A 19,922-nucleotide genomic window follows, 5' to 3' on the forward strand; every position below is an offset into this window, starting at 1 on the left:
AGTACGTTTCCGAGCACAATTCAAAGTGTTGGTGCTGATGTTTAAAGCCCTAAACGGCCTCAGCCTATTATACCTGAAGGAGCGTCTCCACCCCCATCGTTCTGCCCGGCACTGAGGTCCAGCACTGAGGGCCTTCTGGCGGTTCCCTCACTGCGAGAAGCAAAGCTATAGGGAACCAGGCAGAGGGCCTTCTCGGTAGTGGCACCCGCCCTGTGGAACACCCTCCTGTCAGTTGTCAAAGAGAACAACAACTTCCAGACTTTTAGAAGACATCTGAAGGCAGCCCTGTTTAGGGAAGCTTTTAAGATTTGGTGTATTGCGGTATTTTAATATTTTGTTAGGGACGCGGGTGGCCCAGTAGGTTAAACCACAGAGCCTAGGGCTTGCCGATCAGAAGGTCGTGGTTCGAATCCCCCTGACGGGGTGAGCTCCCGTTGCTTGGTTCCTGCTCCTGCCAACCTAGTAGTTCAAAAGCATGTCAAAGTGGAAGTAGATAAATAGGTACCACTCCAGCGGGAAGGTTAACGGCGATTCCGTGTGCTGCTCTGGTTTGCCAGAAGTGGCTTAGTCATGCTGGCCACATGACCCGGAAGCTGTACGCCGGCTCCCTCGGGCCAATAAAGCGTGATGAGCGCCACAACCCCAGACTCGGTCACGCCTGGACCTAAATCTCTAGGGGTCCCTTTAATATTTTGTTGGAAGCTGCCCAGAGTGGCTGGGAAGGCCCAGCCAGATGGGTGGGGTATAAATAATAAACTACTACTACTACTACTATTATTATTATTATTATTATTATTATTGTTGTTGTTGTTGTTGCTGTGAAAACTGCAGGGCAACAAATACTGGCCTCTCTTGCAAGGCTCTTGTGAAGAATGCAGAACAGCATCATACAAGGCTAACTTTTTTTTTTTAAATTTAATCTGCAGCAATAATACAAAACAGAGACACTGACCTACCTTGCAAGGTTGCTGTGAAAGCTGCAGAGCAGCAAACACTGGCCTCCCTTGCAAGGCTCTTGTGAAGAATGCAGAGCACCCTCTTGCAAACTAATCATGCAAAGACGTAGAGAGGCATTGCGTGATGCTAATGCAGTGCTTCGGAAACGTGGGTCTCCAGGTTGTTTTGCGACTACAATTCCTGCTAACTAGGGATGATGGGAGTTGTAGTCCAAAAACAGCTAGAGACCTGAGGTTGGGAAACACTGTGCTAAGGCAAACCTACCCCAGAAAGATGTCGCAAAGAGGTAAGGAACGTAAGGCGCGACCAAGAAGCCCACATATAAAAATTATCATCATCATGCGCAGCTCACCGGCTCAGCAGCCCTCTCTGCACCTGAGCCACCAGTGGCAGGATCCGCCGGGCTGCCTTGTAGCGGGAACGCCAGGCCTCAAACGCAGTCACCAGCCTCTTTTTCTCCAGAAGGGCGAGAGCCTCCTGGGCACGAATCTCCTCTTTTTCCAGACGCTCTTTCTGAAGGCGCCACAATCTGAAAGCTGCTGCGTTGCAGGGGAAAAGAGGTGAGGAGAGCGCCAGGTGGGTAGATTTTCGTTTCCAAGCACAATTCAAAGTGTTGGTGCTGACCTTTAAAGCCCTAAACAGCCTCGGCCCAGTATACCTGAAGGAGCGTCTCCACCCCCATCGTTCTGCCTGGACGTTGAAGTCCAGCGCTGAGGGCCTTCTGGCGGTTCCCTCCCTGCGAGAAGCAAAGCTACAGGGAACCAGGCAGAGGGCCTTCTCGGTGGTGGCACCCGCCCTGTGGAACGCCCTCCCACCAGATGTCAAAGAGAACAACAACTACCAGACTTTAAAAAGACATCTGAAGGCAGCCCTGTTTAGGGAAGCTTTTAATGTTTAACAGACCACTGTATTTTAATATTTTGTTGGAAGCCGCCCAGAGTGCCTGGGGAAACCCAGCTAGATGAGCGGGGTATAAATAATAAAGTATTATTATTATTATTATTATTATTACAGTGGTACCTCTGGTTAAGTATTTAATTCATTCCGGAGGTCCACTTTAGCTAATGGGGTCTCCACTTTAGCTAAAGGCACCACTTTAGCTAATGGGTTCTCCTGCTGCCACCACGCCACCACCGGAGCACGATTTCTGTTCTCATCCTGAAGCAAAGTTCTTAACCCGAGGTACTATTTCTGGTTTAGCGGAGTCTGTAACCTGAAGCATCTGTAACCTGAAGCGTATGTAACCCGAGGTACCACTGAATTTTCTAAGCTTGGGGCAAATACTCTGCGTGCTGTAAGAACACCTAAGAAGACCTCTTGCAGCCCCATGAGTGGGGAACGCTTTTTCAGCCCGGGGGCCGTATTCCTTTCTGAGGGCCATTGGTTGGTGGAGCCCAAGGCACAAGTGGGCAGAGCAATGGAGGTAGCAATTCTTGAATTCCAGTGGGTTGGACTGGATGACCTTTGGGGGTCCCTTCCAAATCCACAAATCTATAAAATTTTATCTGAGGGATCAGAGTACAAGAGCACAACCCCATCGCGGACAAATACTCCAGGAGGGTGTGAAACAGGGCCAGTAAAAGGTGTGGTTATGGGGAGTTTTAGGGATGGGGGGGGCTGGAGGGTCACTTTTGGCCTCTAAACCCGAGTTTCACCAACCCCGATCTATGCAAACAAGTAGTCCACGGGGAGAACTTCTGAAACGACAATGGGGTATTAGCTCTGCCCGAGGCATGATAGATGGCAAGTGACGGCTGGGAATAGATAAGACGTAACATTTTAGACGCAGGTGGCACTGTGGGTTAAACCACAGAGCCTAGGACTTGCCGATCAGAAGGCCAGTGGTTCAAATCCCCGCGACGGGGTGAGCTCCCGTTGCTCGGTCCCTGCTCCTGCCAACCTAGCAGTTCAAAAGCAAGTCAAAGTGCAAGTAGATAAATAGGTAGGGAAGGTAAACGGCATTTCCGTGCGCTGCTCTGGTTCGCCAGAAGCGGCTTAGTCATGCTGGCCACATGACCCGGAAGCTGTACGCCGGCTCCCTCGGCCAATAAAGCAAGATGAGCGCCACAACCCCAGAGTCAGCCACGACTGGACCTAATGCTCAGGGGTCCCTTTACCTTTAAACAATGCAAGTGCAGGAATGGAAACAAACAAGATTCCGGTCAATAATTGCACAGTTTTGCAAAAATGCATCAAGTTATGGCGGAGCTTTAACGAACAATTGCTGTCACAATCCATCCTAATGGTCAGGGGTCCCTTTACCTTTTTAACATTTAGAAGGACAGGAAGGAACCCCACAGGCAGAATAATTGTCACACACAGAAGGAATAAGGATATAGTTTGAATGCTTCACCTATGGGTTTATAAATCATTTAATGTGTCAAGACGAATGGATGTCGTTAATATTGCAGTTGTCGTACAAGGGATTATTTTGACTGGAATGTAATTGAGATGAACAAGATTTTGGAACGCGGAAACAAAGCAAATCACCAAACCGTCCATTCTGGCACGCGGGAGGCCACCCAAATTATATAATTTGGCATCTGAATGGCTGGGATTAGTAATTGCATTATAATTTGGCACTGTTATAATGTGGTTACCATTGGATTATTCTAATAAACTAATAAAAATTATTGCATTTTTTTAAAAAGTAGTCCTGGGGGATCTCAAAGCTTGCAGAAGTATAAAATATCTGAGGTTGAGGTGTGGGTGGGGGGAATTAAGGGAGGGAGAAGCCCCCCCCCAGCAGCCCATGGAGGATGGAGCATGCTCAGTGGTCCGCTGTCGCTGTCGCGAACGGAACGGAACACCTTGGGAAAGGGTGTGGCTGGCAGAGCAGGCATTCTGCACAGAGTGCGTCCCCGCTGCAAGCTTCCCAACTGAAGTGAAGGACATGAGGCAGGAGTTGGTAATGCAGGTGAGCTGTGGACAAGCAAGCTGCCAGCCAGCTCTACTGAAGCTCTTTTTATTAGCACAATATGCAAAACCAGGCAGATACATTATGGGCTGTGCCCTTTACACATCTTCCAATCACCCGATCGTGGGGTGGTACAAAGTTATTTTGGCACCTGTTTCCACCGCATCACTTTCCCCTTGCACAATGTATAACAAAGGAGACAAAGGTCATAGACAGGGCACGGCAGACCACTGAGAAAGCCAAAGGTTAGATAGAGGGCATGATGTTCAGACAGCTGTGGCTTGTCTGCGGGTTGATGTGTGCTCTCTTCCTTCTCTCTCTCCCTCCCTCTCTCTCCCTCCCTTATATATATGGGGAGAGAGATATATAAGGAAGGGGGAGAGAGAGAGAGGACAGAGAGAGAGAGGGAGAGAGAAGGAAGGGATAGAGTCATATGGAAGGGGGAGGGAGAGAGAGAGAGAGAGAGAGAGGAGAGAGAGAGAGAGAGAGAGAGAGAGAGAGAGAGAGAGAGAGAGAGGAGAGAGAGAGAGAGAGAGAGAGAGAGAGAGAGAGAGAGAGAGAGAGTTGATGGACTACATGGAACTGGCGGAAATGACTGGCAGAATCCGAGACCAGGGAGAAGAGTCGGTGGAAGAAGATTGGAAGAAATGTAAAGATTATCTACAGAAATATTGTAAAATTAATGAATGTTAGAAAGATGTTGGAATGAAGTTATATGGCTTTAGCAGAAATGTTATAAAGAATTAAGTACAAATAGATTGTTAATGGATCAAAGGGAAAAATAAGGTTAAAATGTGTTAAGATAAATTATAGGACAGAAAACTGAGGAAGATGGAAAGGATTTGCTGAAACAGTTAATTGAAGTGGAATACAAAAAAGGGAGGTGCGAGGAGGTCGCTGAAACATGTAAATGAAAAGATAAGATATTGAAAGTATTGGATGTGTTTTTAATTGTTTTTATTTTGTTTTGTTATGTATATGTAGTCTTTTTGTTTTTTTTGTTTCTGTATTGTATTGTTTAATTCTTTTTCTTTTTATTCTGTAATCTTTAAACTCTTAATAAATATTATTTTTTAAAAAGAGAGAGAGAGAGAGTAAGGAGAGAGACAGAAGAAAGGGAGAGAGAGAGAGAGAGAGAGAGAGAGAGAGAGAGAGAGAGAGAGAGAGAGAGGCTTGTCTGCAGGTGGAAGTGTGCTCCACACCCGGTCATTCCATCCCAACTTATCTCAAGCTACTATATAAGCAGCTGATCAGGGGCAACCGCCTTACCAGCCAAGCGCCTCACATCCCGTAGAGCCGCGGCCTTTCTGCAGGTCTCGCCCCCTCCCTGCTGGCGACGAAGCTGCGTCCAGAGATTTCCCTCCGCCCTGAAAAAAGGTCGAGATGGAAAGAAGATAAAAGTCTCGACCAGAGAAAAATGGCAGATCAAGTTGATGGATTATGCCGAAATGGCCAAAATGACCGGAAGAATCAGAAATCAGGAAGACCAAAATTTTAATAGGGAATGGGGAAAATTTATAACATATCTTGAAAACCATTGTAAACAGTTAAAGTCATTCGCAGGATTGGAATATCACTTGTAGTTTAAGGGTGAATTTTGGACACAATGCAGAGGTAAAAGATTTTGGATTATCATAAAAGATGCAGGAGGAAATGATTGACAATAGGACCCACAAAGGGGAGGAGTCCAGGAGATTGTATAGAATCTTGTTTTTATGTTGTATGTTAGATAAAAGGTAAAGGGACCCCTGACCATCAGATCCAGTCGTAGCTGACTCTGGGGTTGCGGCGTTCATCTCGCTTTATTGGCCGAGGGAGCCGGCGTACAGCTTCTGGGTCATGTGGCCAGCATGACTAAGCCGCTTCTGGCGAACCAGAGCAGCGTACGGAAACGCCGTTTACCTTCCCGCCAGAGCGGTACCTATTTATCTACTTGCACTTTGACGTGCTTTCGAACTGCTAGGTTGCCAGGAGCAGGGAGTGAGCAACGGGAGCTCAGCCCGTCACGGGGATTCAAACCGCCAACCTTCTCACTGGCAAGTCCTAGGCTCTGTGGATTAACCCACAGCGCCACCTGCTTCCCTCTGTATGTTGGATATGTGACTGTAACACTTTAATCTGAAAAAACCAAATAAATAAATTCAAAAAAGAAAAAAGGCACAGTGGTTCTGTTTATCCTCCCAAAGTGTGTGTCTGTGTGCAGCGGCCAGTTTCAGACTGAAGAGGCCGGGATGCAGATTCCCGCTCACCTACAGAGATTAGATTGGCGCCATCTCTCAGAGGCAGCCTACCTCGCAGGGGTGTTGCAATCTATTTAATGCTACAATCCCGAGCAAACTATCCAAATCGGGATTCCTGTCTTTCTCCTCTTTTACGCACCTGCTATACCGGGCAGCATCTTCCACGTGTTCCGCAGGTAGGTGGCATAGGTTGGGGGACATCCTTGCGCCCCCTGCTTCTGGGGTTGTCGGCGCTCCTCTGATGGGGTTCACTGCCTCCAGTTGCGGGGAAGGTTGTGCCTTCCGCTGCTTCGCCAAAGCATCTTGCCACTAACAAAGAACCAGGCTTGGAATAATTAATAAACAACAACAACAACAAATTATTATTTATACCCCACTCATCTGGCTGGGTTTCCCCAGCCACTCTGGGCGGTTCCCAACAGAATATTAAAACTACATTAAAACATCAGTCATTTAAACCTTCCCTAAACAGGGCTGCCTTCAGATGCCTTCTGAAAGTCAGATAGTTGTTTATTTCCTTGACATCTGATGGGAGGGTGTTCCACAGGGCGGGCGCCACCACCAAGAAGGCCCTCTGCCTGGTTCCCTGTAACCTCACTTCTTGCAGGAAGGGAACCGCCAGAAGGCCCTCGGCACTGGACCTCAGTGTCCGGGCAAAACGATGGAGGTGGAGGCGCTCCTTCAGGTATTCTGGGCCGAGGCCGTTTAGGGCTTTCAAGGTCAGCACCAACACTTTGAATTGTGCTTGGAAACGTACTGGGAGCCAGTGTAGATCTTTCAAGACTAGTGTTATGTGGTCTTGGTGGCCGCTCCCAGTCACCAGTCTAGCTGCCGCATTCTGGATTAGTTGTAGTTTCCGGGTCACCTTCAAAGGTAGCCCCACGTAGAGTGCATTGCAGTAGTCCGAGCGAGAGATAACCAGAGCATGCACCACTCTGGCGAGACAGTCTGCAGGCAGGTAGGGTCTCAGCCTGCGTACCAGATGGAGCTGATAAACAGCTGCCCTGGACACAGAATTGACCTGTGCCTCCATGGACAGCTGTGAGTCCAGAATGACTCCCAGGCTGCACACCTGGTCCTTCAGGGGCACAGTTACCCCATTCAGGACCAGGGAGTCCTCCACACCTGCCCACCTCCTGTCCCCCAAGAACAGTACTGCGGTCTTGTCAGGATTCAACCTTAATCTGTTAGCTGCCATCCGCCCTCCAACCGCCTCCAGACATAGAATCATCGAACTGCAGAGTCGAAAGGGACCCCTGGGGGTCATCTAGTCCAACCCCACCCCCACCCCCACAATGCAGGAATCACAGCTTCAATTTCATGCTCCATAAATTTTTCACAAGTGCTACCCTTCAATAAAAAAAGATATCTGAAAAAATAACCCTACATCACCCATGAAGGACTGAGGTATGGTTCGTTCTAAAACAGGAGCAGGGAAGCAAATGAGTAAATGTCAACTAAGGATTGGTTCTTATGGATACAACCCACAAGTGACCTGCAACTAATTAGGAACACCCAATTTCCCCCTTGGTATCCTCTCTTGAAACACAGATTTTGGAACATAAAGAAGGCTGATCGCCGAAGAATTGATGCTTTTGAATTATGGTGCTGGAGGAGACTCTTGAGAGTCCCATGGACTGCAAGAAGATCAAACCATTTCCATTTCTGAAGGAAATCAGCCCTGAGTGCTCACTGGAAGGACAGATCGTGAAGCTGAGGCTCCAATACTTTGGCCACCCCATGAGAAGAGAAGACTCCCTGGAAAAGACCCTGATGTTGGGAAAGATGGAGGGCACAAGGAGAAGGGGACGACAGAGGACGAGATGGTTGGACAGTGTTCTCGAAGCTACCAGCATGAGTTTGGCCAAACTGAGGGAGGCAGTGGAAGAGAGGAGTGCCTGGCGTGCTCTGGTCCAGGGGGTCACGAAGAGTCGGACACGACTAAATGACTAAACAACAAGAAATCTGACCAATCGCTTGCCAGCTTCCTTGCGAAATGCCTGGATTGAGCTGCATTTCCAGATGAAGCCCCCTGCAGTCTTGGGTGGCTCCTACAAGAATATTTGGGTACGTAGACAGACTTTTGTATTTGTGGTCAACCTCAGGTGGAAGACATCACTCATTACCTGCTAGCCTGCCTCTTATACAGAGACCCAAGGGATCGCTTTCTGAAGCCTTTGTTCACACAAGCAAGCAGGCACACCCCAGCAGAAACGGTTCAGTTTCTTTAAGCGACAACAATAGCTTTGTAAAACACGGAGCGTCCCTCTATGCACTGGTGGGGGGCGGGGGAATCCTGAAAAATGAGTTAATTAAAATCGCTATAAAATTGTTGTGATGATTCAGTGGTTTCATCTGAAAGCAAGTTGGGTTTGAGTTTGTAGGTGTCTCTGGTTATCTTCTCTCTCTTTCAGAATGGATGCTGGCAAACTGGATTTTTAAAATGATGTTATAATTGGAGCTGTCAGAGATGCATAATAATAATAATAATTTTTTATTTGTACACTGTTCAAATGCTCAGGAACTTGGCAAACTCTGTATTTATAGTATGCATTTTTATATTAAGGATGTACCGTATGTTCTGTATTATTTTATTAAATCTATTGCTTCTTTTTCTTTGGCAATCACTCATAATTGAGTAAGATTGTCTTCCATAAACACGGTTTTAGCATGAGTCCGTAAGTGATCGCGGAGGCCAATTTTGGATCCACACGTCCTTCCACAGTGGGGACATAGGTTCCCAGGCAGGAGTTGATCACGGTGAGAGTTTGCCAAGCGTCCCTTCCTCCTAGCACGTTTCTCCCTTGCGTCCTGAGTTCGAGTGTCTTCAAAGCCCATGACACCTTTGGTAAAGGCTGTTCTCCAACTGGAGCACTCACAGGCCAATGTTTCTCAGTTGTCAGTTTTTATACTAGATTTTAAAACATTTGTCTTGAGAGAGTGTTTAAACCTCTTTTGTTGACCACCAGCATTACGGTTCCCATTTTTAAGTTCAGAATAGAGAAGTTGCTTTGGAAGACAATACAGTGGTACCTCAGGTTACAGACGCTTCAGGTTATAGACTCCACTAACCCAGAAATAGTACCTCAGGTTAAGAACTTTGTTTCAGGATAAGAACAGAAATCGCACAGCAGCGGCGCGGCAGCAGTGGGAGGCCCCATTAGCTAAAGTGGTGCTTCAGGTTAAGAACAGTTTCAGGTTAAGAATGGACTTCCAGAACGAAGTAAGTTCTTAACCCAAGGTACCAATGTAATCAGGCATCCGCACAACATGACCAGTCCAATGAAGTTGATGTTGAAGAATCATTGCTTCGACACTGGTGATCTTTCCTTCTTCCAGTACACTGGCATAAGTTTGCCTGTCTTCCCACGTGATGTGTAAAAATTTTTGGAGATACCATTGATGGAATCTTTCAAGGAGTTGGAGATGGTGTTTATAAGTGGTCCATATTTCACAAGCTATTGCAGAGACATCACCTTGCCAACAAAGGTCCATATAGTTAAAGCTATGGATTTCCCAGTAGTGATGTATGGAAATGAGAGCTGGACCATAAAGAAGGTTGATCGCCGGAGAATTGATGCTTTTGAATTATGGTGATGGAGGAGACTCTGTCTTGAGAGTCCCATGGACTGCAAGAAGATCAAACCTCTCCATTCCGAAGTAAATCAGCCCTGAGTGCTCACTGGAAGGACAGATCCTGAAGCTCCAAGACTTTGGCCACCTCATGAGAAGTGAAGACTCCCTGGAAAAGACCCTGATGTTGGGAAACATGGAGGGCACAAGGAGAAGGAGGCGACAGAGGAGGAGATGGTTGGACAGTGTTCTCGAAGTTACTAACATGAGTTTGACCAAACTGCGGGAGGCAGTGGAAGACAGGAGTGCCTGGCGTGCTCTGGTCCATGGGGTCACGAAGAGTCGGACACAACTAAACGACTAAACAACAACAACAATTGCCTTAATACAAGTTTGACACGGCCTTTGCCTAGAACAAAAAACTGGCGAACTTGGAAACTTGAGGAACTTCCCATCTGCAGACTGGCATATGGTGCATCTAACTCATGATCGGCTGCTCTGACTGGCAGCAGCTCTGCAAATTTAATGATTTTTCAAAAAACCAGAGGGCGTGTGTTCTACCAGTGAGGTGTAGCTGGACCCAGAAACTGGGCCCGTCTTGGCTGCACCCTGCTCTCTTAAGGCCCCCCCCCAAGCCCTCTTACCTTGCGGAAGCTGGCAGCTAGCACCACCAGAATGTGGTTCCTCTGGGCAATGCCTGCTTGAACCTTCCTTAACTGCACGGCCCACCGCAGGGCAGCAAGCCCCTTGCGCAACAGCTGGCGCTCATACAGAGCCCGGGCAGTGGCCGTTTTCCCAGAGACATGGTTGTGCCAGGCCACAAAGCATTTCTCCAGCTGGGGGTCCACCCTCTGGGGCAAAGGCCTGGGAGAGAGGGGAAAAAGGGAAACAAGAACTAGCGTTCCGTTTAACCAATTAACCACCACAAATTTAAGTTGATTAAGTGATCAGCTCGAGTTGATTAATCTAATCTGATCTGTTTAAGGGAATAGGCGATACTTCGAAAGAGAAAGCAGGTTTCGGAGACAATGCACACATCACTTGGGATGGACAGGCATTCTCCCCACCTACAGCTTTTTAAATGCATGCTGCTATTAAAAAATATTTATTTACTACAGCGGTACCTTGGTTCTCAAATGCCTTGGTTCCCAAACTCCTTGGTTCCCAAACGACGAAAATCTGGAAGTAAGTGTTCCAGTTTTGGAACATTTTTCAGAAGCCAAACGTCCAATATGGCTGTTTACTATTGTTTCTGAGGCGCCTTGGTTTTCAAACATTTCAGAAGTCAAACAGACTTCCGGGACAGATTAAGTTTGGCACTTTTGCTTTTGCTATTTGTTTTGTGTTTTTGAGGCTTTTTCAGTTCATTTGTTTTTGTGACTGTGTGGAACCCAGTTCAGCTACTAATTGATTGATTGATTTAATGATTGAGTGACTGCGGAAATAGATAAAAGCCCCCCATCTAAACAATGACTATCATCAGTGCACGCAAGAAAAAAATTCATTTTAATTTTTAATCATCTACAATACTGTCTTATTTATTTTATAGTACAGTACATTGATAATTGCTTTCATTTTATGGCTCAATGGTCTCATTAGATAGTAAAATTCAAGCCAAAAGGGGTTGTTTTTAAAAGTCTGGAACGGAAGAATCCATTTTGCATTACTTTCTATGGAAAAGCGTGCCTTGGTTTTGGAACGGACTTCTGGAACGGATTAAGTTTAAGAACCAAGGTACCACTGCATTTGATTTAAACGGGGGAGGGGTTTCTTTTAAAAAATGTAAACACATTTTGTAACATTTACAGCACCAAAAGCGTTTAAAGACGAGCAAAATAATTACCTGTTTCTCTTCTTCTCCATCGATTCCAGGTCCTGTAAGCAAAGAAAGAAAAATCAAGACAATATGTTGGAACAAGCTCATCCCTCCTCTTATGGAATCTCTGGGCAGCAAGGCTTGGGACATTCCACACCCACCAGATTCTAAATTCTGCACCATGGTAACCTGAATTGGGCTGAAAAAGCTCAAGGAAAGCAGAGATCTACCACCTGAATCCACAACGCAGATCGAAATAAAATAATATACACACCCTGGTATACATCAGCTTATCGCACACAATTTAGTTTTGCTTCCAAGTAACTTGTGGAACTCACCGCCAAAAGCTGGGAGAGAAGGCCACGAGACACAAAACTCAATGTTCATCCAACATGCCGCTCCGTTAGCTGGTAAGCGGAATGGCTGTATCAATTTGGACCGGAAGGGGGGGGTCTCTACGTTTAGGCCATTGCTCCTGAATCCAATTAATTATTTATTATTATTATTATTATTATTATTATTATTATTATTATTATTATTTATACCCCGCCCATCTGGATGGGTTTCCCCAGCCACTCTGGGCGGCTTCCAACAAAACACTAAAATACAATAACCTATTAATCCAAACTTTTTTAAAAAAAAAACTAAGATTTTATTAAGACTGTTCGTAATACTTGACAATAAAAAATGAAGTAATCTAGACAAAAAGAAAAAAAACAGAAAAAGAAGAATACAAAGTCTTCTCTCACTGGTAAATCTTAACTCTTACCCCACCCAGAAAGAGGTGGATTCTCCCAGTTCTCCCCTGGGAGCTTCTCCTTACCCCAGAGGACAAAACAAAGACGAAAGAAGTCAAACAGGAAAAGAAAAACAGAGGGAAACAAAGCAAGGAATGAAACGAAAAAATCCAAACTTTAGTTTCAGGCATGGGCAAACTCTGGCCCTCCAGAGGTTTTGGAACAACAATTCCCATCATCCCTAGCTAACAGGACCAGCGGGCAGGGATGATGGGAATTGTAGTCTCAAAACATCTGGAGGGCCAGAGTTTGCCTACGCCTGCTTTAGTCAATAACAGACAGACTGAGCTCACCTCCTTTTGCTTATCATCCACCCGGTTGTTGCTCTCCTCGTCGTACAATGCTGTGGTCCTTTTCCCAGTCCGCTCCGCTGAAGGCCCTCCTCCCTGACTATTTTCCGCATCAGGCCAACAGTTGCCGGGCACGGAATTTGGGGAGCCGTTGCCACTACTCCCAACAACGGTCGCACCTATACTATCGGCAGCCTGCCAATGTTCGCCAAAGCGGTTGAGCTTCCAGTGGGGCAGATCCGCAGTGTGCTCCCCTGAAGAGAGCGTGGGGCCCCCGCTGTCCTCTCCTAGTTCGCCCTCAGCTTCACGGACGTCAGAATCCTGGGTGCCATTCCTAAACCGGCACGCAGGAGAATGCACCGCCAGGCTGACGCACACAGGAGACCCCAGGTTTGCCGGAGAGTTGGCGCACAACGTCTTCAGGGAGACCTCCAAGTTGTCGAAGGAAAGGAGTCTCGAGGCATGCTCCGAGAGACTCAACTCTGAGCGACGCAACGCTCCGGAGGCGAGCTCTTCCGGATCAGCTGCCTTTCGGTGGCAGCGGGTTATGGAACAGCCGCAGGCACCCGTTCTTTCCGGAGTCTGCCACCTGCCGCCCGCGCAACATTCGAGGTAGCGAATGGAGGTTTTGGAACAGAGGTCTTCTCCCCGAAGTACCAGCGAGGTCAGATCAAAGCCGCCACGGAAACCTGACTGGTCCAAGGCCTCCGTTGGGCATGTCTGCAATCCAGCGTTGTCGCACCTGTAGACAACGGAGATGGGTTTGCCCACGGTGGAAGTGCCGCCCCAGTCCCTGGGAAAAGGGGCTCGCCATTTGACGCTGGCCTGCCTGGCGTAGCTCTCTCCCACCGCCAGATGCTCCACAGCACTCAGCACAGACGAGGCGGAGACCTGAGGATTGCGGAGTGGCTGGCAAGGGAAAAGAGGACGTTTGGATTCCCAGGGGGAGGAGCCCAACGCCCCCATTGAGGAGGCGGCTTCTCCCTTGAGCTGCCGGATGGAGCGGTGCAGGTCAGCAGACGTCCGGGAAGACTTCAAGAGGGTCTGGAGCGCTGCAGAAGACCCAGCGCTCTCCACCAAAGTCGAAGAGTTCAAATGGTCCAAGGTAAGGCCGGGCCCACGATGGAAAGAGTCGTCGCTTCTGCTGGGGCTCGTGGGAGGACACCGGCAGGAAACGGAGCCAGGAGCCAATGTCACGGGCAATTCGGCCGGAGAGAAGCACCCTCTGCAATCCCCGAGATGCCCGCAGATTCTTCTCGACGCACAAACATGGCTTGGTTTTGACCCATACTGGTCCTCGCTTCCCATCCTGTTTTTGGAGAGGGTGCCGCAGGCATGAGAGACATCGCGGCTTCTACTCGAGAGGTGGCTGGGAGGGTCGCCCTTTAAACCGAGCTGCTCTGAGCATGAAGTTGGTGCATCGCTGGTAAACTCGGAGTCTCCAGATGCGCCCCTCTGCAGTTTCGACGCAAGGTTGCTTTGCTGTTTGGGTAAAGAGCCGCCGGTGGCGTCCTGGAAAGGCCAATAAGGGCAAGACAGGTTGGTCTGAACAGCACGGTGTTGCTGTAGGACATTGCTTCCCTTTCCCGTGAATGCAGCCCGTTTTCCCCCCGGGGAACTCGCTCCTCCGCAGTCTGACCTGCGGACAACGGAGTCGGCTGCTACATTCCTTTCCGTGGACAGGTACAGATTGATGTTGATGTTTCTCTGGATGTTTGTTTGCTCTGCAAAGGGGAAGAATAAAGCTGTTTATGTTAGGACTCAGCATGCGTGTCAAATACCTTTCCATTCCTCCCCGTGGCTGACGTTTAACAGTGACCCCACGTCAGATCCTTCAACTTTGCAAGTTGGGATGTGCGTGAACATTCCGTGACTTCACAAAAGCAAACAATGATTACTGACATGCCATGATGTCTGAAAACAGGGAATCTGAGCAGAAGGAGGAAGAACGTGTGGAAAACTGACATACATTTACTGAATGCCACATCTGTACTGCACATTTAAATCGCATGGCTTCTTCCAAAGAATCCTGGGCTCTGTCATTTCTCCCTCACAGAGCCACAATTCCCAGCACCTTTACCAAACTACAGTTCCCAAGATTCCTGCGGGCAGCCACATGCTTTAAATGTGTGGTGCAGGTGCATTGTGGGAAAGCAAAGCACACTGTTACAGTCATACCTTGGAAGCTGAACGTAATCCATTCCGGAAGTCGGTTCGATTTCCAAAATGTTTGGAAACCAAATCGCGGCTTCTGATTGGCTGCAGGAAGCTCTGGCAGCCAATTGGAAGCCCCGTTGGACGTTTGGCTCCGAAAAATCGTTCGAAAACTGGAACACTCGTTCAGGAGCCAAGGTGTTTGAGATCCAAGGTATGACTGTATTCTGATAATAATAACAACAATAATACACTTACAATGAACACTGTAAATTGACGCAACAATTGAGGAACATTTAAGTTTCTAAAAACGGTGAGAAAGTGAAACATTACAGAGGTTTGTAAAATTACACTTTCTTTGCAGAAAGCAAATAAGGTTTCCTCCTTCTCCCATAGTAAAGGTAAGGTAAAGGGATCCCTGACCATTAGGTCCAGTCGCTACCAACTCTGGGGTTGTGGCGCTCATCTCGCTTTATTGCCTGAGGGAGCCGGCGTACAGCTTCCGGGTCATGTGGCCAGCATGACTAAGCCGCTTCTGGCGAACCAGAGCAGCGCACGGAAACGCCGTTTACCTTCCCGCCGGAGCGGTACCTATTTATCTACTTGCACTTTGACATGCTTTCGAACTGCTAGGTTGGCAGGAGCAGGGACCGAGTAACGGGAGCTCACCCCATCGTGAGGATTTGAAACACCGACCTTCTCATCGGCAAGTCCTAGGCTCTGTGGTTTAACCCACAGTGCCACCCGCGCCCCTTCTCCCATAGTACTGGAATCTAACAGGGTCATTTAAGGAAGCTGAAACCTGCAAGATTCAGGGCAGACATTAGGAAGGACTTATTCACGCCATCAACCCCTGGGTTTCAAATGCACGCTGTGATTCTCTAGGTGTTGCACGGGGTTGACTCTGTCCTAGAACAGTCCGTCCCTGGATTTCAGATTAGCAAGCGATACACAGCCAATCCCCAGAGAGGCTGTGAGCAACCCACTCCTTCTCACAGGCTCCGCCACAAATAAGAGTTATAGACTATGGTCCGCCCCTCCCTTTAATAGCAAACTCAGGTGCCCGGTGCCAACCGAAATGGATCAAAACGAGGCTAAGTATAAACCTGAGCAGGAAACTCCCCAAATATAGGTCAATAGAAAGATGGGGAAGATATATACAGTGGTACCTCGGGTTACATACGCTACAGGTTACAGACTCAGCTAACCCAGAAATAGTACCTCGCGTTAAGAACTTTGCTTCAGGATGAGAACAGAAATCAGGCAGTGGCAGGGGGAGGCCCCATTTGCTAAAGTGGTACCTCAGATTAAGAACAGTTTCAGGTTAAGAACGGACCTCCAGAACGAATTAAGTACTTAACCCGAGGTGTATGCGGGTGGCACTGTGGATTAAACCACAGAGCCTAGGACTTGTCGATCAGAAGGTCAGCGGTTTGAATCCCCGCGACGGGGTGAGCTCCCGCTGCTCGGTCCCTGCTCCTGCCAACCTAGTAGTTCGAAAGCACATCAAAGTGCAAGTAGATAAATAGGTACCACTCCGGCGGGAAGGTAAACGGTGTTTCCGTGTGCTGCTCTGGTTTGCCAGAAGTGGCTTAGTCATGCTGGCACATGAGCCGGAAGCTGTACGCCGGCTCCCTCGGCCAATAAAGCGAGATGAGCACCGCAACCCCAGAGTCGGCCACGACAGGTCCTAACGGTCAGGGGTCCCTTTACCTTTACCACTGTACAGTGGTACTTAAGTTTAAGTACTTAATTCGTTCTGGAGGTCCGTACTTAACCTGAAACTGTTCTTAACCTGAAGCACCACTTTAGCTAATGGGGCCTCCTGCTGCCGCCGCACAATTTCTGTTCTCATCCTGAAGCAAAGTTTCCTGAAGCGGACTCTGTTACCTGAAGCGTATGTAACCTGAAGCGTATGTAACCTGAGGTGCCACTGTATATTCATAGAGAACAAGGCAACCTCAGTAGCTGTAGGACTCTGAGCGCTGGCTAGTACACCAAGATACTCTGCCACATTTTGCTGCAGTTGCCCCCTGTCTCGTCCCTCTGCAAGGATGCTAAATTGAGCAGAGGGTGCCCACCTCCCCAGCCAAACACTATTTGCCTGTGCCTGCGCTAAGCTGCCGAATGCCAACATCGGCCGAATGCCTCTCTCAGCACATCGTAAGGGTGCGGCTTTACGACGCACCTCCTGCAGGCAATCCGCCTCTCTTCCCGCAGCGGCCTTACTCACTCCGATCGGCACCATGGGACATGCTCCCGGCTCCGTCCGGATCTGTGGGGTAGGGTGTGGGGCAGAAGCAGATGCCCCTTTGTGTTTGTTTCTCTGACCTTGATGGGTTGGGGCCGGGGAACAACGACAACACCCCACCGTGCTGGGTTCTCCCCGGCAGCTGACAGCACGCTTAATGCTCAAAAGCCGAAGTGTGCTAGCCAGCTGAGTCGCTCTAAGCAGCTTAGAGCCCACGATTTAAGATCCCAGTTAGTCATTGTGGAACCAGATGTCCAACATGCAGGGCGGTGGAAAAGAGGAGCAAGGAGGCTTTGATCCACTTCTAATTAGAGCTCCGTCCTCAAGACGAGCCGGGCAAATTAGCTCCAGAACGACCCAGTCTGTCTGGCCGGCGCCGGCGGCAGAACCACATGCTGATGTCTTGCCCGTAGAAAAATATCTTCTATGAATTATTTCAAGCAATTCTCAAATGCCTGCAATAATCATCGCTCAAGAGCAAAGACATACGACTTCAGGGATCTGCACGCTGCCTCTTTAGGCAAACATGGCTCTCACCAGAGCGACTTGCGAAAAGCAACACTAAGAGGGTCCCTGCCCTCAGGTTTTACAGTCTAAAAGGACATACACGTACAGTGGTACCTCAGGTTAAGTATTTAATTCGTTCCGAAGATCCGTACTTAACCTGAAACTGTTCTTAACCTGAAGCACCACTTTAGCTAATGGGGCCTCCCATTAGGTCCAGTAATGGCCAACTCTAGGGTTGCGGCGCTCATCTCCCTTTATTGGCCGAGGGAGCCAGCGTACAGCTTCCGGGTCATGTGGCCAGCAGGACTAAGCCGCTTCTGGCAAACCAGAGCATCGCACGGAAACACCGTTTACCTTCCCACCAGAGCGGTACCTATTTATCTACTTGCACTTTGACGTGCTTTCGAACTGCTAGCTTGGCAGGAGAAGGGACTGAGCAACGGGAGCTCACCCCGTTGCGGGGATTCAAACCGCCGACCTACTGATCGGCAAGTCCTAGGCTCTGTGGTTTAATCCACAGTGCCACCCGCTTACAGTGGTGCCTCAGGTTAAGTACTTAATTCATTCCGGAGGTCCGTTCTTAACCTGAAATTGTTCTTAATCTGAGGTACCACTTTAGCTAATGGGGCCTCCTGCTGCCGCCAGAGCACGATTTCTGTTCTCATCCTGACGCAAAGTTCTTAACCCGAGGTACTATTTCTGGGTTAGCGGAGTCTGTAAGCTGAAGCATATGTAACCCGAGGTACCACTGTACAAGGGAAAAGGGAGGAGGGAGGGAGGAGGGGAAGCGAGCTCAGGTGACACTTTTAAACAAATATTTTTTCTGATTCTAAGATAATGCACTCCTCAGTACACACCATAATCGTGCATCTTACCCCACGTCAAGACGTAGAAAGACAAATAACATATTTAATTTCTAATTCTCATTACTTCCTCAATATATATATATATTTTTAAATCTCCATCTAAGTATCAACAGCTGCTTGCCTACTATACTGTGCCAATCCTGAAAATACCCACCCACCTGTCTTCCACAGACCCCTCCTTTCTTAAACTTGATAAACGATGTGACTATAAACCTTTCCAACCAGTTCCTAAGAATTTAATTTCCCCTTTCGCAAACGCGAGCGCATCTATTTCCTACCTGAGTTGCCAATGACTTTGCTCCCAATACAATTTCATTTATTTACTTATTCAATCAATCTTTGTCTGAAGATCCCAGCATAAAAACGCAAGATATATATTTACATATGCAAATACACACACACACATATATAAAACAGGAACAAAAACAAAACAATGGGCTCCCTCCCCTGTATCCCTTACTCTATCTCATTCCTTTTTTATAATTTTTTATTAAATTTTCTGTTATACAATTTAAAGTACTCATTTTTACATCCTTAAAATATCAATGACTATCCTTCTCTTTCCATGGTTCATTTTACATATCATAAATCCCTGCATATTTTACAAGAACTATACCAATCGGTTTTCCATCAAAACTTATTTACACTGTTGAATTTATCTTAATGCTGCCAGCGTTTTCCGCTGTACACAATTATTTCCCATATAGTCAATAAACATTCTCCAATTTTCTCTAAATGTACAGTATGTTCTTCTTGTTCTCTTTTTCTATATGTTAAGTCTGCGAGTTGTGCATATTCTGTCAACTTAAGTTGCCATTCTTCATTGTTTGGGACCTCACTCGTTTTGGGGCTAACAAAACAAGGGCATACATAAATAACCTTTTTTGACACCTATGAATTTCAGTCTGAATTATCCCCAACAGAAAAGACTTTGGTTTTTTGGGAAAGTACTTTAAAACATTTGTTTCAATTCATTATGGATCATTTCCCACTATTTCTTTCCTAACCCTTTCTGAAAACATAATAAACGTAATTTAAAGAATTAATAGGATCACTTGAACTTGATTGACACACCAGTTACAGTCCAGAGGGAGTCCAGAGGGGTAGTGGTTGGCTGGTGCCCAGTGGAGCCCAACAGCAGGGGGCGCCAGAGCCAATGGCAGGTGGAGACAACACATTCCAGATTTGCTTCCACCTCCTATTTGCTTCCACCTCCTGCCTGCTGGGCTCTACAAGAGACAACCCTGAGACTAAGCAAGGAGGGAGCCGACAGTCAAGGCCACCCCACCCTAGTGCAGTGTTTCCCAACCACTGTTCCGCGGCACACTAGTGTGCCGCGAGATGTTGCCTGGTGTGCCGCGGGAAAAATTTAAAAATTGAAAGATTTTTTTTTTTAAAGTCAAATTTTCGATTGGGGCGCCGTCACTAGATGACCCCTGGGGTTCCCTCCCTCCCTCCCGCTCTGCGCCTCCCTCCTCCTCCTCCTCCTCCGGGGAGGCCCTTCCTGGCTCTTGGCCAAGGCTTGGCGGCTGCCACTCACTCACTCGCTCGCCC

General features: G+C 47.8%; 1 protein-coding gene across 1 annotated transcript in view; it reads right to left on the reverse strand.

The window, feature by feature from the left end:
* LOC309375836 (uncharacterized protein) overlaps positions 1 to 16,999 on the reverse strand; it is a gene marked incomplete at its 5' end in the record, with an annotated part of 36,204 nt that extends 19,205 nt beyond the window's left edge. Inside the window, 7 exons of the mRNA XM_081921753.1 lie at positions 1,310 to 1,496; positions 5,144 to 5,241; positions 6,254 to 6,423; positions 10,332 to 10,551; positions 11,531 to 11,562; positions 12,594 to 14,314; positions 16,978 to 16,999. Of these exons, the coding sequence (XP_081777879.1) occupies positions 1,310 to 1,496; positions 5,144 to 5,241; positions 6,254 to 6,423; positions 10,332 to 10,551; positions 11,531 to 11,562; positions 12,594 to 14,314; positions 16,978 to 16,999 (2,450 nt within the window). The remainder of the gene's footprint in view (positions 1 to 1,309; positions 1,497 to 5,143; positions 5,242 to 6,253; positions 6,424 to 10,331; positions 10,552 to 11,530; positions 11,563 to 12,593; positions 14,315 to 16,977) is intronic.
* Positions 17,000 to 19,922: the final 2,923 nt, after the last annotated feature.

This window comes from Podarcis melisellensis, assembly GCF_964234715.1.
Source record: "Podarcis melisellensis genome assembly, chromosome: 8".
Lineage (NCBI taxonomy): Eukaryota > Metazoa > Chordata > Lepidosauria > Squamata > Lacertidae > Podarcis > Podarcis melisellensis.